Raw genomic sequence first — 25760 nt, forward strand, 5'->3', positions numbered from 1 at the left:
CGCCGAGCTTCTGCGAGAGAGAGAGAGGTGTTGCAGGGGAGGAGGGAGGCGCCCAAGGCTGTAGGTTGCTGCCCTCCCTCCCCCCCTTTATATAGGCCCCCTGGGGGGGCGCCGGCCCTAGAGATGAGATCTCATGGGGGGGGGGGCGGCGGCCAAAGGGGGGGAAGGGGTGCCTTGCCCCCCAAGGCAAGGGGGAAGCTCCCCCCTAGGGTTCCCAACCCTAGGCGCATGGGGGGAGGCCCAAGGGGGGGCGCCCAGCCCACTAGGGGCTGGTTCCCTTCCACTTTCAGCCCACGGGGCCCTCCGGGATAGGTGGCCCTGTTGGAAATATGCCCTAGAGGCAATAATAAATGGTTATTATTATATTTCTTTGTTCATGGTAATTGTCTATTATTCATGCTATAATTGTATTGTCCGGAAATCGTGATACATGTGTGAATACATAGACCACAACCTGTCCCTAGTAAGCCTCTAGTTGACTAGCTCGTTGATCAACAGATAGTCATGGTTTCCTGACTATGGACATTGGATGTCATTGATAACGGGATCACATCATTAGGAGAATGATGTGATGGACAAGACCCAATCCTAAGCATAGCATAAAAGATCGTGTAGTTTCGTTTGCTAGAGCTTTTCCAATGTCAAGTATCTTTTCCTTGGACCATGAGATCGTGCAACTCCCGGATACCGTAGGAGTGCTTTGGGTGTGCCAAACGTCACAATGTAACTGGGTGACTATAAAGGTGCATTACGGGTATCTCCGAAAGTGTCTGTTGGGTTGGCACGGATCGAGACTGGGATTTGTCACTCCGTGTGACGGAGAGGTATCTCTGGGCCCACTCGGTAATGCATCATCATAATGAGCTCAATATGACTAAGGCGTTAGTCACGGGATCATGCATTGCGGTACGAGTAAAGAGACTTGCCGGTAACGAGATTGAACAAGGTATTGGGATACCGACGATCGAATCTCGGGCAAGTAACATACCGATTGACAAAGGGAATTGCATACAGATTGATTGAATCCTCGACACCGTGGTTCATCCGATGATATCATCGTGGAACATGTGGGAGCCAACATGGGTATCCAGATCCCGCTGTTGGTTATTGACCGGAGAGGCGTCTCGGTCATGTCTGCATGTCTCCCGAACCCGTAGGGTCTACACACTTAAGGTCCGGTGACGCTAGGGTTGTAGAGATATATGTATGCGGAAACCTGAAAGTTGTTCGGAGTCCCGGATGAGATCCCGGACGTCACGAGAGGTTCCGGAATGGTCCGGAGGTAAAGATTTATATATGGGAAGTCTTATTTTGGTCGCCGGAAAAGTTTCGCGCTTTATCGGTATTGTACCGGGAGTGCCGAAAGGGGTCCGGGGGTCCACCAAGGGGGTCCACCAGCCCCGGGGGGCCACATGGGCTGTAAGGGGTGCGCCTTGGCCTATATGGGCCAAGGGCACCAGCCCCAAGAGGCCCATGCGCAAGAGATAAGAAAGAAGGGAGAGTCCTAAAGGGGGAAGGCACCTCCGAGGTGCCTTGGGGGGGAAGGACTCCCCCCTGGCCGCACCCTTCCTTGAAGGAAGGGGCAAGGCTGCGCCCCCCCTCTCCCTTGGCCCTATATATAGTGGGGGGAAGGGAGGGCAGCAAGATCTAAGCCTTGGGCGCCTCCCTCCTCCCCTGCAACACCTCTCTCTCTCTCGCAGAAGCTCGGCGAAGCCCTGCCGGAGACCCGCTACATCCACCACCACGCCGTCGTGCTGTTGGATCTCCATCAACCTCTCCTTCCCCCTTGCTGGATCAAGAAGGAGGAGACGTCGCTGCACCGTACGTGTGTTGAACGCGGAGGTGCCGTCCGTTCGACACTCGGTCATCGGTGATTTGGATCACGGCGAGTACGACTCCGTCATCCACGTTCATTGGAACGCTTCCGCTCGCGATCTACAAGGGTATGTAGATCCACTCATTTCCCCTCGTTGCTAGTAGACTCCATAGATGCATCTTGGTGAGCGTAGGAAAATTTTAAATTATGCTACGATTCCCAACAGTGGCATCATGAGCCAGGCCTATGCGTAGTTACTATGCACGAGTAGAACACAAAGCAGTTGTGGGCGTTGAGTTTGCCAATTCTTCTTGCCGCTACTTGTCGTTTCTTGTTTCGGCGGCATTGTAGGATGAAGCGGCCCGGACCGACCTTACACGTACGCTTACGTGAGACAGGTTCCACCGACTGACATGCACTAGTTGCATAAGGTGGCTAGCGGGTGTCTGTCTCTCCTACTTTAGTCGGAACGGATTCGATGAAAAGGGTCCTTATGAAGGGTAAATAGAAATTGGCAAATCACGTTGTGGTCATACGTAGGTAAGAAAACGTTCTTGCTAGAAACCTACAAACCACGTAAAAACTTGCAACAACAATTAGAGGACGTCTAACTTGTTTTTCAGCAAGTGCTATGTGATGTGATATGGCCAGAAGATGTGATGAATGATATATGTGATGTATGAGATTGATCATATTCTTGTAATAGGAATCACGACTTGCATGTCGATGAGTATGACAACCGGCAGGAGCCATAGGAGTTGTCTTTATTATTTTGCATGACCTGCGTGTCATTGAATAACGCCATGTAATTTACTTTACTTTGTTGCTAAACGCGTTAGCCATACAAGTAGAAGTAATCGTTGGCGTGACGACTTCATGAAGACACAATGATGGAGATCATGATGATGGAGATCATGGTGTCATGCCGGTGACGAAGATGATCATGGTGCCCCGAAGATGGAGATCAAAGGAGCATGATGATATTGGCCATATCATGTCACTATTTGATTGCATGTGATGTTTATCATGTTTTTGCATCTTATTTGCTTAGAACGACGGTAGTAAGTAAGATGATCCCTTATAATAATTTCAAGAAAGTGTTCACCCTAACTGTGCACCGTTGCGAAGGTTCGTTGTTTCGAAGCACCACGTGATGATCGGGTGTGATAGATTCTAACGTTCGAATACAACGGGTGTTGACGAGCCTAGCATGTACAGACATGGCCTCGGAACACACGCAATACACTTAGGTTGACTTGACGAGCCTAGCATGTACAGACATGGCCTCGGAACACGGAGGACCGAAAGGTCGAGCATGAGTCGTATAGAAGATACGATCAACATGGAGATGTTCACCGATCTTGACTAGTCCGTCTCATGTGATGATCGGACACGGCCTAGTTGAATTCGGATCATGTTTCACTTAGATGACTAGAGGGATGTCTATCTGAGTGGGAGTTCATTAAATAATTTGATTAGATGAACTTAATTATCATGAACTTAGTCTAAAATCTTTACACTATGTATTGTAGATCAAATGGCCAACGTTGTCCTCAATTTCAACGCGTTCCTAGAGAAAACCAAGCTGAAAGATGATGGCAGCAACTATACGGACTGGGTCCGGAACCTGAGGATCATCCTCATAGCAGCCAAGAAAGATTATGTCTTAGAAGCACCGCTAGGTGAAGCACCAATCCCTGAGAACCAAGACGTTATGAACGCTTGGCAGCAGCGTGCTGATGATTACTCCCTCGTTTAGTGCGGCATGCTTTACAGCTTAGAACCGGGTCTCCAAAAGCGTTTTGAGAAACATGGAGCATATGAGATGTTCGAGGAGCTGAAACTGGTTTTTCAAGCTCATGCCCGGGTCGAGAGATATGATGTCTCCGACAAGTTCTTCAGCTGTAAAATGGAGGAGAACAGTTCTGTTAGTGAGCACATACTCAGAATGTCTGGGTTGCACAACCGCTTGTCTCAGCTGGGAGTTAATCTCCCGGATGACGCGGTCATTGACAGAATCCTCCAGTCGCTTCCACCAAGCTACAAGAGCTTTGTGATGAACTACAATATGCAGGGGATGGAAAAGACCATTCCCGAGGTATATTCAATGCTGAAATCAGCTGAGGTAGAGATCAGAAAAGAACATCAAGTGTTGATGGTGAATAAAACCACTAAGTTCAAGAAGGGCAAGGGTAAGAAGAACTTCAAGAAGGACGGCAAGGGAGTTGCCGCGCCCGGTAAGCCAGTTACCGGGAAGAAGTCAAAGAATGGACCCAAGCCCGAGACTGAGTGCTTTTACTGCAAGGGAAGTGGTCACTGGAAGCGGAACTGCCCCAAATATTTAGCGGACAAGAAGAAGGCCGGCAACACCCAAGGTATATGTGATATACAAGTAATTGATGTGTACCTTACCAGTACTCGTAGTAGCTCCTGGGTACTTGATACCGGTGCGGTTGCTCATATTTGTAACTCAAAACAGGAACTACGGAATAAACGGAGACTGGCAAAGGACGAGGTGACGATGCGCGTCGGGAATGGTTCCAAGGTCGATGTGATCGCCGTCGGCACGCTACCTCTGCATCTACCCACGGGATTAGTTTTAAACCTCAATAATTGTTATTTAGTGCCAGCTTTGAGCATGAACATTGTATCTGGATCTCGTTTAATTCGAGATGGCTACTCATTTAAATCTGAGAATAATGGTTGTTCTATTTATTTGAGAGATATGTTTTATGGTCATGCCCCGCTGGTCAATGGTTTATTTTTGATAAATCTCGAACGTGATGTTACACATGTTCATAGTGTGAATACCAAAAGATGTAAAGTTGATAACGATAGTCCCACATACTTGTGGCACTGCCGCCTTGGTCACATTGGTGTCAAGCGCATGAAGAAGCTCCATGCAGATGGACTTTTGGAGTCTCTTGATTACGAATCATTTGACACGTGCGAACCATGCCTCATGGGTAAGATGACCAAGACTCCGTTCTCCGGAACAATGGAGCGAGCAACCAACTTATTGGAAATCATACATACCGATGTGTGTGGTCCAATGAGTGTTGAGGCTCGCGGAGGATATCGTTATGTTCTCACTCTCACTGATGATTTAAGTAGATATGGGTATGTCTACCTAATAAAACACAAGTCTGAAACCTTTGAAAAGTTCAAGGAATTTCAGAGTGAGGTTGAGAATCAACGTGACAGGAAAATAAAATTCTTACGATCAGATCGTGGTGGAGAATATTTAAGTCACGAATTTGGTACACACTTAAGGAAATGTGGAATAGTTTCACAACTCACGCCGCCTGGAACACCTCAGAGAAATGGTGTGTCCGAACGTCGTAATCGCACTCTATTGGATATGGTGCGATCTATGATGTCTCTTACCGATTTACCGCTCTCATTTTGGGGTTATGCTTTAGAGACTGCCGCATTCACTTTAAATAGGGCACCGTCTAAATCCGTTGAGACGACACCGTATGAATTATGGTTTGGGAAGAAACCTAAGCTGTCGTTTCTAAAAGTTTGGGGATGCGATGCTTATGTCAAGAAACTTCAACCTGAAAAGCTCGAACCCAAATCGGAAAAATGCGTCTTCATAGGATACCCTAAGGAAACTATTGGGTACACCTTCTACCTCAGATCCGAAGGCAAGATCTTCGTTGCCAAGAACGGGTCCTTTCTAGAGAAGGAGTTTCTCTCGAAAGAATTGAGTGGGAGGAAAGTGGAACTTGATGAGGTGATAGTCACCCCTTCCGAGTCGGAAATAGCGCAGCGCGGGAAAATGTTCCTGTGGTGCCTACACCGACGGGGGAGGAAGTTAATGATGATGATCATGAAGCTTCGGATCAAGTTGCCACTGAACTTCGTAGGTCCACAAGGACACGTTCCGCACCAGAGTGGTACGGCAACCCTGTCCTGGAAATCATGTTGTTAGACAACGGTGAACCTTCGAACTATGAAGAAGCGATGGCGGGCCCGGATTCCGACAAATGGCTAGAAGCCATGAAATCCGAGATAGAATCCATGTATGAAAACAAAGTATGGACTTTGACTGACTTGCCCGATGAGCGGCGAGCCATAGAAAACAAATGGATCTTTAAGAAGAAGACGGACGCAGATGGTAATGTGACCATCTACAAAGCTCGACTTGTCGCTAAGGGTTATCGACAAGTTCAAGGGGTTGACTACGATGAGACTTTCTCACCCGTAGCGAATCTGAAGTCCGTCCGAATCATGTTAGCAATTGCCGCATACTATGATTATGAGATATGGCAGATGGACGTCAAAACGGCATTCCTTAACGGCTTCCTTAAGGAAGAGTTGTATATGATGCAGCCGGAAGGTTTTGTCGATCCTAAGAATGCTAACAAAGTATGCAAGCTCCAACGCTCAATCTATGGGCTGGTGCAAGCATCTCGGAGTTGGAACATTCGCTTTGATGAGATGATCAAAGCGTTTGGGTTTACACAGACTTATGGAGAAGCCTGTGTTTACAAGAAAGTGAGTGGGAGCTCTGTAGCATTTCTCATATTATATGTGGATGACATATTATTGATGGGAAATGATGTAGAATTATTGGAAAGTATAAAGGCCTATTTGAATAAGTGTTTTTCAATGCAGGACCTTGGAGAAGCTGCTTATATATTAGGCATCAAAATCTATAGAGATAGATCAAGACGCCTCATTGGTCTTTCACAGAGTACATACCTTGACAAGATATTGAAGAAGTTCAGTATGGATCAGTCCAAGAAGGGGTTCTTGCCTGTATTGCAAGGTGTGCAATTGAGCACGGCTCAATGCCCGACCACGGCAGAAGATATAGAATAGATGAGTGTCATCCCCTATGCCTCGGCCATAGGGTCTATTATGTATGCCATGCTGTGTACCAGACCTGATGTAAACCTTGCCGTAAGTTTGGTAGGAAGGTACCAAAGTAATCCCGGCAAGGAACACTGGACAGCGGTCAAGAATATCCTGAAGTACCTGAAGAGGACTAAGGATATGTTTCTCGTTTATGGAGGTGACGAAGAGCTCGTCGTAAAGGGTTACGTCGACGCTAGCTTCGACACAGATCTGGATGACTCGAAGTCACAGACCGGATACGTGTATATATTGAATAGAGGAGCAGTAAGCTGGTGCAGTTGCAAGCAAAGCGTCGTGGTGGGATCTACATGTGAAGCGGAGTACATGGCAGCCTCGGAGGCAGCACAGGAAGCAGTCTGGATGAAGGAGTTCATTACCGACCTAGGGGTGATTCCCAATGCGTCGGGCCCAATGACTCTCTTTTGTGACAACACTGGAGCTATTGCCCTTGCGAAGGAGCCCAGGTTTCACAGGAAGACCAGACATATCAAGCGTCGCTTCAACTCCATTCGTGAAAGTGTTCAAAATGGAGACATAGATATTTGTAAAGTGCACACGGACCTGAATGTAGCAGATCCGTTGACTAAACCTCTCCCTAGGGCAAAACATGATCAACACCAGGACGCAATGGGTGTTCGATTCATCACAATGTAACTAGATTATTGACTCTAGTGCAAGTGGGAGACTGTTGGAAATATGCCCTAGAGGCAATAATAAATGGTTATTATTATATTTCTTTGTTCATGGTAATTGTCTATTATTCATGCTATAATTGTATTGTCCGGAAATAGTGATACATGTGTGAATACATAGACCACAACCTGTCCCTAGTAAGCCTCTAGTTGACTAGCTCGTTGATCAACAGATAGTCATGGTTTCCTGACTATGGACATTGGATGTCATTGATAACGGGATCACATCATTAGGAGAATGATGTGATGGACAAGACCCAGTCCTAAGCATAGCATAAAAGATCGTGTAGTTTCGTTTGCTAGAGCTTTTCCAATGTCAAGTATCTTTTCCTTGGACCATGAGATCGTGCAACTCCCGGATACCGTAGGAGTGCTTTGGGTGTGCCAAACGTCACAACGTAACTGGGTGACTATAAAGGTGCATTACGGGTATCTCCGAAAGTGTCTGTTGGGTTGGCACGGATCGAGACTGGGATTTGTCACTCCGTGTGACGGAGAGGTATCTCTGGGCCCACTCGGTAATGCATCATCATAATGAGCTCAATATGACTAAGGCGTTAGTCACGGGATCATGCATTGCGGTACGAGTAAAGAGACTTGCCGGTAACGAGATTGAACAAGGTATTGGGATACCGACGATCGAATCTCGGGCAAGTAACATACCGATTGACAAAGGGAATTGCATACGGATTGATTGAATCCTCGACACCGTGGTTCATCCGATGATATCATCGTGGAACATGTGGGAGCCAACATGGGTATCCAGATCCCGCTGTTGGTTATTGACCGGAGAGGCGTCTCGGTCATGTCTGCATGTCTCCCGAACCCGTAGGGTCTACACACTTAAGGTCCGGTGACGCTAGGGTTGTAGAGATATATGTATGCGGAAACCCGAAAGTTGTTTGGAGTCCCGGATGAGATCCCGGACGTCACGAGAGGTTCCGGAATGGTCCGGAGGTAAAGATTTATATATGGGAAGTCTTATTTTGGTCGCCGGAAAAGTTTCGCGCTTTATCGGTATTGTACCGGGAGTGCCGAAAGGGGTCCGGGGGTCCACCAAGGGGGTCCACCAGCCCCGGGGGGCCACATGGGCTGTAAGGGGTGCGCCTTGGCCTATATGGGCCAAGGGCACCAGCCCCAAGAGGCCCATGCGCAAGAGATAAGAAAGAAGGGAGAGTCCTAAAGGGGGAAGGCACCTCCGAGGTGCCTTGGGGGGGAAGGACTCCCCCCTGGCCGCACCCTTCCTTGAAGGAAGGGGCAAGGCTGCGCCCCCCCTCTCCCTTGGCCCTATATATAGTGGGGGGAAGGGAGGGCAGCAAGATCTAAGCCTTGGGCGCCTCCCTCCTCCCCTGCAACACCTCTCTCTCTCTCTCGCAGAAGCTCGGCGAAGCCCTGCCGGAGACCCGCTACATCCACCACCACGCCGTCGTGCTGTTGGATCTCCATCAACCTCTCCTTCCCCCTTGCTGGATCAAGAAGGAGGAGACGTCGCTGCACCGTACGTGTGTTGAACGCGGAGGTGCCGTCCGTTCGACACTCGGTCATCGGTGATTTGGATCACGGCGAGTACGACTCCGTCATCCACGTTCATTGGAACGCTTCCGCTCGCGATCTACAAGGGTATGTAGATCCACTCCTTTCCCCTCGTTGCTAGTAGACTCCATAGATGCATCTTGGTGAGCGTAGGAAAATTTTTAAATTATGCTACGATTCCCAACAGGCCCCACCCAGTGGACCCCCGGGACCCTTCCGGTGGTCCTGGTACAATACCGGTAACCCCCGAAACTTTCCCGGTGGCCGAAACTGGACTTCCTATATATAATTCTTCACCTCCGGACCATTCCGGAACCTCTCGTGACGTCCGGGATCTCATCCGGGACTCCGAACAACTTTCGGGTTTCCGCATACATATATCTCTACAACCCTAGCGTCACCGAACCTTAAGTGTGTAGACCCTACGGGTTCGGGAGACATGCAGACATGACCGAGACGCCTCTCCGGTCAATAACCAACAGCGGGATCTGGATACCCATGTTGGCTCCCACATGTTCCACGATGATCTCATCGGATGAACCACGGTGTCGAGGATTCAATCAATCCCGTATGCAATTCCCTTTGTCAATCGGTATGTTACTTGCCCGAGATTCGATCGTCGGTATCCCAATACCTTGTTCAATCTCGTTACCGGCAAGTCTCTTTACTCGTACCGCAATGCATGATCCCGTGACTAACGCCTTAGTCACATTGAGCTCATTATGATGATGCATTACCGAGTGGGCCCAGAGATACCTCTCCGTCACACGGAGTGACAAATCCCAGTCTCGATCCGTGCCAACCCAACAGACACTTTCGGAGATACCCGTAGTGCACCTTTATAGTCACCCAGTTATGTTGTGACGTTTGGCACACCCAAAGCACTCCTACGGTATCCGGGAGTTGCACGATCTCATGGTCTAAGGAAAAGATACTTGACATTGGAAAAGCTCTAGCAAACGAAACTACACGATCTTTTATACTATGCTTAGGATTGGGTCTTGTCCATCACATCATTCTCCTAATGATGTGATCCCGTTATCAATGACATCCAATGTCCATAGTCAGGAAACCATGACTATCTGTTGATCAACGAGCTAGTCAACTAGAGGCTTACTAGGGACATATTGTGGTCTATGTATTCACACATGTATTACGGTTTTCGGACAATACAATTATAGCATGAACAATAGACTATTATCATGAACAAAGAAATATAATAATAACCATTTATTATTGCCTCTAGGGCATATTTCCAACAGCTAGAGTCACAGACGATGGTCTCATTTTTATTTGCTGTCGTGGATGTACTGGGGCAACACCATGTAGGTGCCTCATGTGCCACGTAGGTTAAGACCATCGTACAAAATTTTCCTGTCCAACGCAGGCATAGCTTGATCGGACCACACATGTGTCATACCTCCCTTGCTTTCTCCTCTACACATGCACTATATCTCCTGCTACCGGTTCATCTCTGTTGCTTTCCTTCACTTTTTGGACGAAGCAGCATGCATGGCAACTCCTAGTGTAGCAAGCTAATTCGGCCTGTTGCAATATGGCAAATTCTTGGAGCATGTGTGCAAACTTTCTTTTTCTCAGCCTGAGAATTCTCTTGTTGTGTGTCTGGCAAATTTCTAACACTACTTTCTGTTACCATGTCAGAAAAATCAACATGGCAAATCTTTTTGTAATAGCATGACAATTTCCGAGTGTTTCTTGGGAGTCAGTCTGTTGAGGAAACACTCTTTGATGATGCCGTTCACTCAAACGAGCCTTTGAAGGGCTTCGGGTGGCCTTCCTCGCGTTATAAGGGTTCGTGGTGACTAGATATGGTTGCTCTTGTAGATTTATAAAACATTTTGGAAGTTGCATTAACACTGGGGGTGTCTCAAGAACCCAAGGATGCAACCCCAGGGGTGTTTTAAAGTTTCCAGTGTCGTTTGTTTAATTACAAACTTGCAATTACTTTTTGAAAAAAGGTAGATCACTTGCCTTTTTCATCAATTAAAGAGTAAGAATTGCATAATTCATATAATTTTTTAGTAAGAATTGCATAATTAATTATGATAAACTGGGTTAAAATCGATGCAATCACACTCGTTAACTCATCATGGAATATGACAGTCTAGCAACTGGCCCACCTAACAAACAAAAGAACCACTCCTAGAAGAGAAGTACCGTCATGATAGCACCCAAGCATCATCGTTATAACCACAGACCAACGCACTCAGCGCAATAGTCGCGTGAAGCCACACCAAGAACAACCAAACAACCAGCCACACACATGAACGATGATGCTGAGGGTGAGCTTCGAAGGAGAAATATACAAGGCTGGCGCCGCGAAGAATACCTGAATCGGACCACCTATCACCCACCGCTCTGATCCCGCTACCATAGATCTGACTCCAGAGCAACAAACACCGCACATACACGCCGTAGAGACGACTACCACAGCCTTACCGCATGCCCGACCATGCTCATCCCCATCATCTTATCACGCAAGCCGCCGATGGTAGTGCCCTAGCCACTAATCCATTCGACCTGAGGCAACACCAAACATTGAAGCGATGCCATCACCCGATTCTTGCGAATCAAGGGTTTTTCCGGAGTTGCGCCGGACATCTGAGAGGAGAGCCACTCCACTGACGCCTTCAAGAAGGTAACAAAACGCCCACAAGGGCTGCCATCAGAGACTGCGGCCCTCTAGCGGAGACGAAGGACTTCGCCCCGGTTCACCCAGACAAGTTTACACTTTGATGTCAATGTGAAACCATGCGCATTTTCCAGGACAACTCCTAACATTGAAGCGATGCCATATGTCTTATCCCTGCGATTGAAGGGTTTTCTCGGAGCTGCCCCGAACGTAGGAGGAACCACTCCACGACGCCTTCAAGAAGGTAGCGACACCGTTGCCATCGGAGACTCCGGCCATCTAAGAATAGAGGAAGGCCTTCGCCTGCATTGGCTCGCCCACGGTCAGCCCAAGCACGGCCGGTTCACCCACAATTTCACACTTTGATGTCAATGTGAAAGCATGCGCATTTTGCATGGCAAAGTTAGAAATGACAGGCGTGAAATTAGCTGGCCCCCAAAAGAAATATTATGCTTTGTTCCTCAGCTCATTATTCTGTTATTGCCCACTCAAACTCGCCAGATCTGGCGCGAAACAAACTCAGGCGTCCACGGCGCACTTTGGGTACTCGAGCAGCGGCACGTCCCCGGCGCCGCCGCCTCCGGCAGCTGCCTGCACGGTCAGGCCGAGGATGGCGTCGCACCGCACGTACAGGTCGCGCCACGCGCTCTTGAACGGCCCGGACCTGTACCTGACCCGCCCCATGACGACGAGCCGGAGCTGCACGCGCCCCGCCACGCAGTCCGCGTGCAGCGCGTCCACCGCGTCCGCCGACACCGGCACGGGGGCGCCCCCGTCGCCTCCCAGCAGCGGCGACACCGCCACGTCGGCGCCGGGGTCCTGGAGCACCAGCGGGAGCTGCGCCGGCGGGGCCACCATCTCGCCGCGGTACGTCACGTAGGCGAGGAGCCGGTCGTAGACCACCGCGGTGCGGTCGCTGGGGTTGTGCAGCAGCAGCGTGAACTGCACGGTGGCGGACAGCGCGTAGGGCGTCGCCGCCGAGTTGTTGGTGCCGTTGGTGGTGGCGCTCACGAGGTGGTACACGCCGGCGCGCGCCACGGTGGCCTGCGGCTTCATGGGGCGGTAGACGAGGAAGAGCGCGAGCGCGATGACGGCCGCGACGACCGCGGCGCCGAGGAGGGAGGCGGCGAGGACGCGCCTGCGGCGTCCGTCGCTGCGGTGGATCTCGCAGAGGTTCTTCTTGGAGGACTCCATCGAACTGCCGTTCGTTGCGCCGGACTTTGGTGCCTTGCCCGGAGCTTTATGGTGGCCGTTTTGGCGCGACGCCGCCGGCCCCTGGCTTTCTGCTTTGGCGTTCCGTGCACAGCACCGCATCCGCGTGCCGCCGTCCGATCGCGCGAGAGACGCATGCGTAGCTGCAATGCTGCGTGGTGCGCGCGCGTTGGGCGCTGCCGGCTCATACGCTCCATCGGAGGCCAATAGCGAAGCAGCTTGCTGTGTGCTCGGCAGTGGCGATGGACTGGGCTGTGCAGTTTAATTCTGTGACGTTGGTAGGTAGGAATGGGAACAGGCTGGCCCGCTCAAGCCCGGACCTGGTCCCTATTGGCCCATGGAGCCGATCCAAAGGGTTACCCTTTGCAAAGATCACGCTTCATCTTTTCTGATGTTGACAAGTGGGGCCTGTCACAACTTAGAAATTCCTTTTTTTCTAACTCTATTTTCTAAAACAACTTATCCCGAAAACCATGCATCCAAATCATGAACCGTTTTCACGTTGGATTTCTCGCGTCGACATGTTCAAAACTAGACCTCATGTTAATAGATTTTTGACAAAAAGAATTCAAAAAAAAATATGAAACCAAAAAAAGTCCGGAAACAAGAAAAAAAGGAAACAAAAGAAAACAGAACTGGGAAGCACAGTCTGTGCTTCTCTCTTTTCGGGAACGATAGGTTGTGCTTCTCCTTTTTTGGGGAATGACAACTGTGCTTTTTCCTTTTTAAAACGCACAGTTGTGCCTCTCGCAGAAGCACAAGTTGTGTCTTTTCTCCTAGTAGTAGCACAAATTGCGCTTTTCCTTTTTTCAGAGAAGCACAGATGGTGCCTTTTATTTTTCGGTAAACACAAATGTACTTCTTGCAGAAGCACACATTATGATTCTCACGGAAAAGTAGGGCTTCCTAAAGAAGAACTTTTTTTGTTAAAATCTAGGGAAAATCAACAAAAAACAGAAAAAAATAAAAAAGCGTGCAAAAACCATAATCTTGAGGGTGTGCACAGCGCGCGACACGTGACGGCTTCTGGCCGCTCCAGCGCCCCCACGAGAGCCCGTTGGAAAGGCCCCCAAAGGGATAACCGCTAGTTAGTTCCTCCCCATTAGTGGTAAAGTTTCAAAGGGAGCTACTCTCGTTCGTCAAACTGATGGCATGTCGTAAACATTTTTGTCCAAATATGAACTCTTTAAAAAGATTTTCTTGAAATGTTTGAACAATTTCAGAATTCGGAATATTTTTAAAAATTCATACATTTTTAAAAACATAACAAAATTATAAATTTTGAACATTATTTTGGAAAATGTGAACAATTTATATAATTTTCAAACATTTTTTGGAATTATGAAGAATCTTTAAAAAGTGAACAATTTTAGAAATTTGAAACACAATGATTTTTTTTTACCATTTTGGAATTTTCAAACATTTTTTTAATCCGAAAACAAAATGACATTAAAAGGAAAACAAATAAATTGAAAAATGTGAAAGGAAACAACAGGAAATGAAAAAAAAATGAAAATACCAGGCTAGAACCTTGTAATAGGTTCCCCCAAACCGGATTTCATCAGACTAGACTGCACTAAGGGCTGGCCCATTTAGCTCGTTCGGTACTTGCGTTTTGCTGTCAGTTTGAAGCAGAGAGCGTCATATAAGATTTACCAAGTTGCGGTGCTGCTACTCCATCAGTTCATCGTGGTAATTCAAAGCATCACTGCGAATTATGTGAAGGCATGGCCGGAAGTAATCAAGTGGGTGAAACCTCCTATTAATCATTATAAGCTACTAGTAAGGTACACGTGCATTACATACATGAGATTTGACAACCAAATTATAAATAAATACCACACTATAGCATGTAAGTTTTGAGTCATATATGCATGATGTAGATGTTCGTTTAATTCTTATAGTTCATCTCATTCAAAATCAATTAGTTTTATAAAAAATTTAATCTATTTTAAGATTTATGGAATTGTGCATTGTAAAGCATAAAGTAAAAATAAATAATGGCAATTCATTTAGAAAAAAAAGTTGGGCAATTATGATACGGAAGATTTTAGAACAGAGGAGAAGTGCTTGTGTTTTAAGGTTTGTGCATTATGCTTAAGTTCATCCACAGAGTCTTCTAGATTGTACATGTGACAGAATCTGGTGAATGTAGATGATATCCAACGGCCAGTAGTGCTCGAATTTTCCATCTCTACACCATCGGATTGGCTTCATCCAACAATCATCTTTCAAAGTTATCCGCACACTATATAGGGGTATAGAAATATGGATGCTACGGTTTTTAGGATGACTCAGGAGCTACTCCGGCGATTATATGGTGTGCCTTTGACAAGTGCTTCCTCGAGGCTGGATCGCCTCCTAAATTTAGCAACAACATAGGCCATGACGATTCAAAAAAAAAATTGAAACTAGATGAGACCTGGGTTATAGAAATATTCTTGTGGAGTTTGACTAATTGAAGGTTATTGAAGCATGTAATAGTGTTGAAATATATTGCCCATTTTTTTTCATCAGTTAGGACTTTTGGAGCAACTGCCTGAAGTATGAATTCGATAGGCTATCATAGCCAAAAGGTTTCAAGTTCAAGACCCTACAAACTTAGTATTAAGAAAAGTTTTTACAGCCTACATCAATCTCACGTCTAAGGACTACATGAAGTAAATAGCATAAAACTACTAATTTACAGGCTAGGGTTCCAAAAAACTACCGAATATTTTTCTCTCTAATAACTACCAAGTCAGAAGTCGGTTGTTTCAAAAAACTCTAATCGTCGAGTGCTTTATTGTTGATCGTGATTATGACAGCTGGGGCCCGCATGTAAGAAAACTGATTGTCTGACCATTTGTTTGACTATTAACTGACATGTAGGGCCCACATGTCAGTGTCTCTTTGTCATAATTAAATAAAAAATTAATAAAGCAATCGGGTCCCTGTAAAATTTGAAAAAAGCAATCAGGTCCCTGCAGACTAAAAGAAAAAGCAATCAGGTCCCTCCCGTGCTCAAGCTCGAGAGGAGTTGCGCCTCCCGTGCTCAAGCTCGACTTGGACGGCACTGAGCGGGCGCATAGCTCCCTTCGGCCGCTGCCTCCTCCTGCCGGCAAGCTGCGCCTGGAGCCGTCGTGAAGTCCCAGCCGAGCGGCCTCTCTCTCTCCTCCCTGTTCCTGGGCGCGGCGGCCCGAGCCCGAGCCCTTGTCCATAGCGCTCAGCTCGCGGCAGCGCGTGCTCCTGGGCGCATCGGCCTGGCCATGGCGCGCGGCGGCCCTCTCCTTTGTCCTGGGCGCGGCTCCCGGCGCTCGCGGCTTGCGGCGGCCCTTTCTCGCCTTGCTCCTGGGCGCTTCTCACGGCGGCCCTTGCTCCTGGGCGCGGCGCGTGGTGGAGGTGGCCATCGGTGAGTGGTGGAGGTGCTGGAGCTTGGGCAAGGAGGATAGAAGAGAGAGAGGAGAAAAGAAAAGGTAGGAGGAAGAAGAAACATTTTGCATGTTGGTCCCACAATAAGTTAACGGTCAAACAAAACGGTCAACAAACAGATTGTTTAGGAGCGGGCCCGGCCTGTCATAAACCGGTTTAAAATGTTAGCAACGAGGAATTTGGGTTTTTTGAAATAGCCGACCCCTGAGTTGGTAGTTACCAGCGAAAAAAAATATTCAGTATTTTTTGAATCCATAGCCTGTAAAGTATGTAGTAGTTTTATACCCCCTCCGTAAACTAATATAAGAGTGTTTAGATAACTACTTTAGTGATCTAAACGCTCTATATTAATTTACAGAGGGAGTATTATTTACTCGACTACGTGAGGAAGATGGTTGAAATATATGCCCGCCTCTCTCCATCAGCTCAGACTTTGGAGAGAGATGGGCAATATATTTCAACAAATAGTACAGTGGAAATCTGGAATCCATACACAGCTATTCTACTCGCTCCATTCCTAAATATAAGTCTTTATAGAGATTTCACCATGAACTACATACGGATGTATATAGACATGGTTTAAAGTGTAGATTTACTCATTTTACTCCGTATGTAGTTTTTTATTGGAATTTTTAAAAAGACTTATATTTTGGAATGGAGGGAGTAGCTATCTTTAAGAAAGCTTATAACACTGGTTCGTTACTTATCATTGTTTGAGGGAAGCTAATCTAGTGGCACACAAATTAGCTTGCTTTTGTTATGATTCAAACTCAAATTTGTATTGAAACGTTGATCGCTCTGGCATTATTCAATCGGATTTAATAAAGTTTGCCGAATGGCTTTCCTTCAATAATACTCCCTCTGTCCTATAATATAAGAACATTTTTCAAGCAAGTTTGAAAAGCGTTCTTATATTATGAGACAAAGGGAGTAAGAGAAGTTCGCCGTCCCAACTGACAAGCGATCATCGGGACAGACCGTATCTGAACAGTGCTTCAAACTTCAAGCGGCCGGTAATTTATTACACAGAAAAAATCACGCAAGAACTCGCCCAGCCATCGTCCATACATGGCCAGAAGTTCAGCCAAAATGTACTAAAAATTACAAAATGCCTTTGAATATAAATCCATCTAGTACGGAAAGACGACAGCATTTTGCTGAGGCAGTGAACTAAACTGCAGCAACGATGCTCAGTTCAAGAAAGCACACAAAAGAGTGTCTTAGGACATCCTTGACTGACACCTTTGCAACCACACAGAGTGCAACAACGTATACGGCAAACATGTACCAAGTCAGGCAGTGTGTTCTCTAGCCGCCTACTGACAAATTCTACTATGTACGAGCTAATCTACGACAAGTCAGCGTATACATAGGATACAAGAAAGAAAGAAAGGTTGATAGTTGATCTCCACTCAGTAGGCGCAGCACGGCAAACGGTTGTCACCTGTGGTGATATACCTAGCTTGCTTGGATGTTCTGCTCTTGCCGAACAAACTGACCCTTCACCCGGGGACGCTGCTCTGCAAGTAGTTTCCTGCTCTGGTACCGCACCTGCGCAATAATGGAAGAATGTAAACCCCAGCTCCTCCTAGTAGGTGAGATGCCACAAAAAAATTGGATCGAAATGGAAAGGTAAGATTAGTTCTTGTGCCCACCTTCTTCTCGAAGCACCTTTCTTTCCTCTTGAGCCGAAACTTGTTCAGTGCAATCTCTCGTTGGCTCAGCTGATGCGAGCCCTCCATGCTTGGATTTTCAGTAGCACCGTCAGATGCGTTACACTGTTCGGTAGGGGTGGCGATCCGGTTGGAAGAGCTTCCACAGGCACTTCCACTGAGAGCATTGCCAGAGTTGTTCAACACAGTACTACTTCCGGTTCCGCTTTCGCCGGCCATGGGTGAAACCTGCTGAGGGTTGCTGTCTGAGGGGATTTCAACGTGCAGATGCTTTTCATTTGCAGTCGGTGAAGGTAGCACTTCTTGTCGCTGTGTGCTTTCAGTCTGCTGACAGTCCATCTCTGTGGGATCACTCTGCTGCGATGAAGTTGCTTGCGTGTCCACCTCTTGCGACACTGGAGTTCTGCCGTTCCAAATAGGAGGACCTGACTGTGGATAGAGAAGGGGTGCCACAGGTGCACCACTCCAGAATGGTTGCCCGTCAAACGTGAGGCCTCCAACAGGAACGGGAAGTGCTACAACTCTGATAGGATGGCAAATTGGGTCGGCCTTGTCTTGAAAGGGAGCTGCCGAATCTCCATTTTTGTTTTGCAGATCTGCGTGTGTTGCTGAGGTGCTGCATGGCTGAGCATCACCAGCGTTACCAAAAGAGGATATAGGCCTGCAGTTGTACCTGTGAATAAGAAATAATTTCAACCGTAAGATGTCTTTCTAGGTCAACAACAATAGGATCTCCTGTGTACTCTTGTGTAACTGTGAAACAGGTAAATGATGCATCAAGTTGCAGTAGTAAAGGCACTGCAAGAAGTTCCATGCCAAGGTTTGTGGCATGACCATATCCAAATTCTTCCCTATTATGCTTGCAATAACACATCCTGACTAACTGAATTAGACGGTCCCCTCACCATGCTCGTAAATAAATGATGAAAAATATACGTGGGAACAAAAACTTCAACCAGAGAGCACTAGACTTGAGCTAAGCTTATAGCTATGTATGGATGACAAAAGCACTGATACCAGAGCAGGTAAAACAAAAGGTACACTTACAATGAAAAGGCAGATGAAGTTGAGTGGTTCAGGGTTCTCGTATCATTTTTCTCTTGGTCCTCTGATCTGCCATAGTCAGATCTTCTGAGAGAAAGCTCCAACTGATGGGCTGGGATGGAGAACCACTTATCGCCGTTTCCTTGAGGGTTTGTTCTCACAATATCCACCTCCATCGGTGTGCTAGGCTTTGGTTCATCATCAATTATATGGACTACCTCGATATCTGTCGAGGCTTTCTTGCGCTTATTATCACTAGGGTTTTCAGGGTCTCTATTTTCCAGTGTGTTTTTGGGGTCAGTAGATGATTGCCTTTCAGTTATCTGCTTAAACTCCAAGAAACTGTTGGTGTGCTTGCTCTCAGCCTCTGGTTCTGATCTTGTACAAGAACTCTGCATGAGGAAATATCAATACTTAGTTTACGCAAAGCAGCCACAACATATCTGTGTTCAAAATAGAGGTAATCACTGATTGCCCAACGTTTCTACTATTAGCTACCAAGTACTTTAAGAATGATGGCTCATAGACAAGAGGAAATCACTGATTCCATGTTACATCAAACAACCAATACTTAAAAAATAATACAAAATCATGTTTTGTGCTAAACTTACTTGAGCATCACTTTCTTGTTCACTGCAATCTCTATTTCTACGGACGACATTTTGAATGGAATGTTCAGCTTTTGTCATTTCAGTCTTTTGTCCGTGCTGTTCTGCGACATTTTCTTCTTGTTGTATCTGCTGCACATCGATCTCACCATTTGCCTGTAAAATAGCGTCACAGAGGTTTTAGTGGTCAACTCTTGTGAAGGAAGCGGATCAAAGTTCCGTAAAGATGCAAGTATGTCGTCATACAAGTTGTTTTCTCCAAACGTGCTGCCACAAGTTCCGTAACTCATTCTTTCGTATCGGCTTGACAAGGAAATCGGCTGCGCCCTTCAGCATGCATTTGAAAACCATGCTAACTGCATCATTCGAAGACATCACTGCATAGGCAGAAAAAAATAATTAGCATTAGACTAAGCTGCAGGAGTAGAATCTGAAAACTGAAACGGGACTGACATAGTTTGGGCACATACTTATGACAGGGATATTCTTGCACGCGTCATGTTCCATGATCGTGGAGAGTAGGAGGAACCCAGACATCAAAGGAAGTTCAACTTCAGTGAGAACGAGATCTATTTTGAACGATTTTTCCTTTAGTAATTCCCAGGCCTTGACACCATCAGAAGCTGCAGAAACTGCAAGAACAATATGACACGTAAGTATGAGGAAATATGACAGCCTCTGCTAAAATCGTGATGAAAGATCTAGAAGAACAAACAAATTAAAAGGGCACAACATGTTGACAAATAAAATAAATAACAACTTTGCATCATTCTGAAGAAAACTGTACAATTTCAACATATGTCTGACTCTGCTAAAAATCATGCTACCACATAACTTGGGTATGGCGGTGTGAGTAATTATGTGCAGCTAATCTTAAGCACAATTTAACACCAGGGATTAAAGCGTTCAAACCGTGCTCGATGGCTGCAGAGCAATTTTCGGGTATTTGAAAGAAAGAAAAAACAGACTAAGGGATCTAATATCAACACCAGAGCTGTCATGTGTCATCTGTCGAACTTATCGTAGGGCTACTGGGAAGTGGATCACGAGCCATCAGACCAGAGCAAGCATCTCCTATTCCTACCTACCGCGCCACCATGCCGAAACACTCGTACGAAGCCGAACTCTGTAAAACCGGCAGCTGCCTCCCGATCTGCCCGCAGACCACCAAACCGGAACTCGATTCGAACTACCGACTCGACAAATCAACACAAGCTGCGGCGGCCGATGGATGGATGGATGGATGGGAGGGTAGTCGAGGTGCGCACCGTGGTAGCCGCACTTGCGGAGCAGCGCGGAGATGACGTGGCGCGTGGAGTCGTCGCCCTCGGCGAGCAGCACCCTGACGGGCATCATCGGCAGCGCCCGGCGCACCTCCTCCTCCCTCCCGTCCTGGTCCACCACGTTCACCACCTCTCTCTCCCCCAACCCTCCTTCTTGTCCTTGACCGCCGCGCACCATCCCGGGCGGCTCTGTCTGGTTATCTCCACTCGCCGGAGCCCGGCCGCCTCAGCTCGCAGATAAAGTAGCCTTCACCACCACCACAGCTTCTTCTTCTCGCGCTGGATCGCTGGAAGCTTCGAAATCGGGATCGAAATGCCAGTGGAGTTGCGGACTCGCGATGGAGACGATTAAAACTAAGCGGCCGCGGAGGAGCGGCGCTATATAGCCCCGACGCCACACGATGCCGACAGGTGGGCCGGGGGCCGCCGGGGCCCGCCGCGCCAGTGGGTGGGGGCGAGGCACGTGAAGGGGCGCGCGCCTCGGGGGCCGACAAAATATCTGCGCGCGCTCACCCGGCGGGCGGGGCCGCCACGTCACCCGGCGCGCCCGCCCGCGCGGGATCGCGGCCGCGGTGACGTGGCGCCGGCTGGGCCAGTGGTTCGTCCAGCGGGCGGTCCGCCCATGCCGCGCGCGCCGCATGGGTTCGGCGAAGAGGGGGGAGGGGCGGATCAGGCGATATTTTGCCGGGCCCGCGGGGGCACGTGGTAGGGCGAAGGGGAGAGGAGCCCCGATCCGCGGCTGGCGCGGGGGACACGTGTTGGGTCGGGAGGCGCGCGCGCCGCGGATGGGTGGCTTTCGATCCGGTTTTAAAATCGTGCGGCTGGGGAGGGGGCGGGGGCCGCGGGGAGCGTGTGGTTCTGGGCTTCGTCGGGCTGTGGTGCGGCGGTGCGGGGGCTGGGTGGTTGGCGTTTCTGCCGGGTGGGGCCCCGATAATATCTTAGCGCACCGCAGTGGTACTACTACTTTTCTTTTTTACTCACCGCGGTAGCTGTACTTCCTGCTGGGGGTTTGGACTCCGTTTACCCGATCAAGAGAGAGAGTTTTTTTAGGTAAAAGAGAGAGTTAAGAGCATCTACAGCCGGAACGCAAATTCTGCCTGATTTACGTCCGCACGGACGCGTCCAGGCATGCGCGCGGACGCATCTGAATGGAACTTTAGACCAACTCTAAGGCCAACTCCCAAATGGACGTTCGTTTCGTCCGTTTTTCGTCCGTTCGGGATGGCAATGAGGCCGTATCCGTCCGGATTTCTGGATGCGGCGGCCGTGCACTCAACACGCGGCCGCATCTTTGTCCGTTCAACCAGCACACTAAAATGATGCATATTAAATGGTTCAATTCAAACATAGCAAATTGTTATGCGTCTGAAAGTAGTCTTACAACCCAATAAAAAAACAATATCAAATAGTCTTTATAACCCAATCAAAATTTGTTTGCATGAAAAGAAATTAAACTGATAGATCTATTGGTTGCCAATGTCCACATGTCCTCAACCAAGTCATCCTGAAGCTCATGAGTATGCCAATCACGCAATTCCCGATGAAACTCGACAAACTGTTCAAAGGTTGCAGGAGGTGCATGCTCAGACTCAACATTTTCACCCTGTAAATCAAACCCTTCGTAGTAGATGCTATCATCGCGGTCATCCTCCACGATCATGTTGTGCACAATCACACAAGCAGTCATCACCTCCCAAAGCTTCTTCGTGCTTCATGTCGATGCAGGGTTACGAACGATACCCCACCGAGACTGAAGCACACCAAAATCACGCTCCACATCCTTCCTAGCACTCTCCTGCATTTGGGCAAACCTACGTCTCTTCTCTCCTTGCGGATTGGGTATGGTCTTCACAAGAGTGGACCACTGAGGATAGATGCCGTTAGCTAGGTAATATCCCTTATTGTAATGGTGGCCATTGACCTCAAAGTTGACTTCGGGGAGTGGCCTTCTGCAAACCTTGCAAACACCGGAGACCGCTGAAGAACACTAATATCATTTTGAGAACCAGCCATGCCGAAGAAAGTATGGCATATCCAGAGATCTTGTGAAGCCACAGCTTCAAGTAAAATAGTGGAACCTTTCACGTGGCCCTTGTACTGCCCCTGCCAAGCAAATGGACAGTTCTTCCACTTCCAGTGCATACAATCTATACTACCAAGCATGCCCGGAAAGCGCCTCTCAGCATTGATCGCCAACAACCTCTCTGTATCAGAGACAGTTAGCTCTCTGAGGTACTTAGGGCCGAACACTTCCACCACGGCCGTGCAAAAACTATACATTGAGTGAAGGAAATAGGCCCTAGAGGCAATAATAAAGTTGTTATTTATATTTCCTTATATCATGATAAATGTTTATTATTCATGCTAGAATTGTATTAACCGGAAACTTAGTACATGTGTGAATACATAGACAAACAGAGTGTCACTAGTATGCCTCTACTTGACTAGCTCGTTGAATCAAAAATGGTTATGTCTCCTAGCCATAGACATGAGTTGTCATTTTATTAACGAGATCACATCATTAGAGAATGATGTGCTTGACTTGACCCATTCCGTTAGCTTAGCACTTGATCGTTTAGTATATTGCTATTGCTTTCTTCATGACTTATACATGTTCCTATGACTATGAGATTATGCAACTCCCGAATACCGGAGGAACACTTTGTGTGCTACCAAACGTCACAACATAACTGGGTGATTATAAAGGTGCTCTACAGGTGTCTCCGATGGTACTTGTTGAGTTGGCATAGATCGGGATTAGGATTTGTCACTCCGATTGTTGGAGAGGTATCTCTGGGCCCTCTCGGTAATGCACATCACTATAAGCCTTGCAGGCAATGTAACTAATGAGTTAGTTGCGGGATGATGCATTACAGAACGAGTAAAGAGACTTGCCGGAAACGAGATTGAACTAGGTATTGAGATACCGACGATCGAATCTCGGGCAAGTAGCATACCGATGACAAAGGGAACAACGTATGTTGTTATGCGGTTTGAGCGATAAAGATCTTCGTAGAATATGTGGGAGCCAATATGAACATTCAGGTTCCGCTATTGGTTATTGACCGGAGACGTGTCTCGGTCATGTCTACATAGTTCTCGAACCCGTAGGATCCGCACGCTTAACGTTCGGTGACGATCGGTGTTATGAGTTTATGTGTTTTGATGTACCGAAGATAGTTCGAAGTCCCGGATGTGATCACGGACATGAAGAGGAGTCTCGAAATGGTCAAGACATAAAGATTGATATATTGGAAGACTATATTCGGACACCGGAAGTGTTCCGGGGGTCACCGGATAATTATCGGAGTGCCGGGGGTTATCGAAACCCCCGGGGGAACTAATGGGCCAACATGGGCCTTGTGATAGAGAGGAGGAGGGAGCCATGGGCTGGCCGCGCCCACCCTGGGAGTCCGAATTGGACAAGGAGTGGGGGAGGCGCCCCCTCTTTCCTCCCTCTCTCCCTCTCCTTCCTTCCCCCTTCCCCCTTCCTAGTTGGACTAGGAAAAGGGGAGTCCTACTCCTACTAGGAGGAGTAATCCCCCCTCTCCTTGACGCGCCCCAAGGGCCGGCCGGCCTCCCCCTTGCTCCTTTATATACGGGGGCAGGGGGCACCCTAGAACAGACAACAAACATTGTTCTTAGCCGTGTGCGGTGCCCCTTCCACCATAATCCACCTCGGTCATATCGTTGCAGTGCTTAGGCGAAGCCCTGCGACGGTTGCTTCATCATCACCGTCATCACGCCGTCGTGCTGACGAAGCTCTCCCTCGACACTCTGCTGGACCGTGAGTTCGTGGGACGTCACCGAGCCGAACGTGTGCAGATCGCGGAGGTGCCGTACTTTCGGTATACTAGGATCGGTCGATCATGAAGACGTACGACTACATCAACCGCGTTGTCATAACGCTTCCGCTTACGGTCTACGAGGGTACATAGACAACACTCTCCCCTCTCGTTGCTATGCATCACCATGATCTTGCATGTGCGTAGGATTTTTTTTTGAAATTACTACGTTCCCCAACAGTGGTATCTGAGCCAGGTTTATGCATAGATGTTATATGCACGAGTAGAACACAAGTGAGTTGTGGGCGATAATAGTCATACTACTTACCAGCATGTCATACTTTGATTCGGCGGTATTGTTGGATGAAGCGGCCCGGACAGACATTACGCGTACGCTTACGCGAGACTGGTTCTACCAACATGCTTTCAACACAGGTGGCTGGCGGGTATCAGTTTCTCCAACTTTAGTTGAATCGAGTGTGGCTACGCCCGGTCATTGTTGAAGGTTAAAACAGCACATACTTGACGAAAAATCGTTGTGGTTTTGATGCGTAGGTAAGAACAGTTCTTGCTCAGCCCGTAGCAGCCACGTAAAACTTGCAACAACAAAGTAGAGGACGTCTAACTTGTTTTTGCAGGGCATGTTGTGATGTGATATGGTCAAGACATGATGCTAAATTTTATTGTATGAGATGATCATGTTTTGTAACAGAGTTATCGGCAACTGGCAGGAGCCATATGGTTGTCGCTTTATGGTATGAAATGCAATCGCCATGTAATTGCTTTACTTTATCACTAAGCGGTAGCGATAGTCATAGAAGCAATAGTTGGCGAGACGACAACGATGCTACGATGGAGATCAAGGTGTCGCGCCGGTGACAATGGTGATCATGACGGTGCTTTGGAGATGGAGATCAAAGGCACAAGATGATGATGGCCATATCATATCACTTATATTGATTGCATGTGATGTTTATCCTTTATGCATCTTATTTTGCTTAGTTCGACGGTAGCATTATAAGATGATCTCTCACTAAATTTCAAGGTACAAGTGTTCTCCATGAGTATGCACCGTTGTGAAAGTTCGTCGTGCCGAGACACCACGTGATGATCGGGTGTGATAAGCTCTACGTTCACATACAACGGGTGCAAGCCTGTTTTCCACACGCAGAATACTCGGGTTA

The 25760-nt window shown here is 47.7% G+C and overlaps 2 protein-coding genes across 2 annotated transcripts; both read right to left on the reverse strand.

Annotated features, from left to right (window-relative positions):
• Window positions 1-11984: 11984 nt before the first annotated feature.
• Window positions 11985-12889, reverse strand: LOC109778127 (NDR1/HIN1-like protein 26). Its single transcript, XM_020336681.3, has one exon. It carries the CDS (start codon window positions 12872-12874, stop codon window positions 12080-12082), a length of 795 nt encoding a protein of 264 aa, XP_020192270.2. The 5' UTR covers window positions 12875-12889; the 3' UTR covers window positions 11985-12079.
• A 4288-nt stretch (window positions 12890-17177) lies between these two features.
• Window positions 17178-21256, reverse strand: LOC109778146 (two-component response regulator-like PRR95). Its single transcript, XM_020336704.4, has 7 exons — window positions 20777-21256; window positions 19979-20140; window positions 19755-19885; window positions 19512-19664; window positions 18904-19292; window positions 17839-18529; window positions 17178-17734 (listed from the first exon to the last, which is right to left on the reverse strand). The coding sequence occupies exons 1-7, from the start codon at window positions 20967-20969 to the stop codon at window positions 17642-17644; spliced, it is 1812 nt and encodes a 603-aa protein (XP_020192293.1). The 5' UTR covers window positions 20970-21256; the 3' UTR covers window positions 17178-17641.
• Between the last annotated feature and the right edge of the window lie 4504 nt (window positions 21257-25760).

The sequence above is a fragment of the Aegilops tauschii genome, chromosome 5, assembly GCF_002575655.3.
Source record: "Aegilops tauschii subsp. strangulata cultivar AL8/78 chromosome 5, Aet v6.0, whole genome shotgun sequence".
Classification (NCBI taxonomy): Eukaryota; Viridiplantae; Streptophyta; class Magnoliopsida; order Poales; family Poaceae; genus Aegilops; species Aegilops tauschii.

Bases quoted from the DNA above. Each gene is read 5' to 3' on its own strand.
- LOC109778146 (XM_020336704.4), bottom strand. From the start codon at position 20,969: ATGGTGCGCGGCGGTCAAGGACAAGAAGGAGGGTTGGGGGAGAGAGAG. The intron at 19,665-19,754 runs GTATGACGACAT...GCTATTTTACAG, and splicing joins ACGTTTGGAGAAAACAACTT to GCAAATGGTGAGATCGATGT. The intron at 18,530-18,903 runs GTAAGTGTACCT...TCTTATTCACAG, and splicing joins ACTTCATCTGCCTTTTCATT to GTACAACTGCAGGCCTATAT.
- LOC109778127 (XM_020336681.3), bottom strand. From the start codon at position 12,874: ATGCGGTGCTGTGCACGGAACGCCAAAGCAGAAAGCCAGGGGCCGGCG.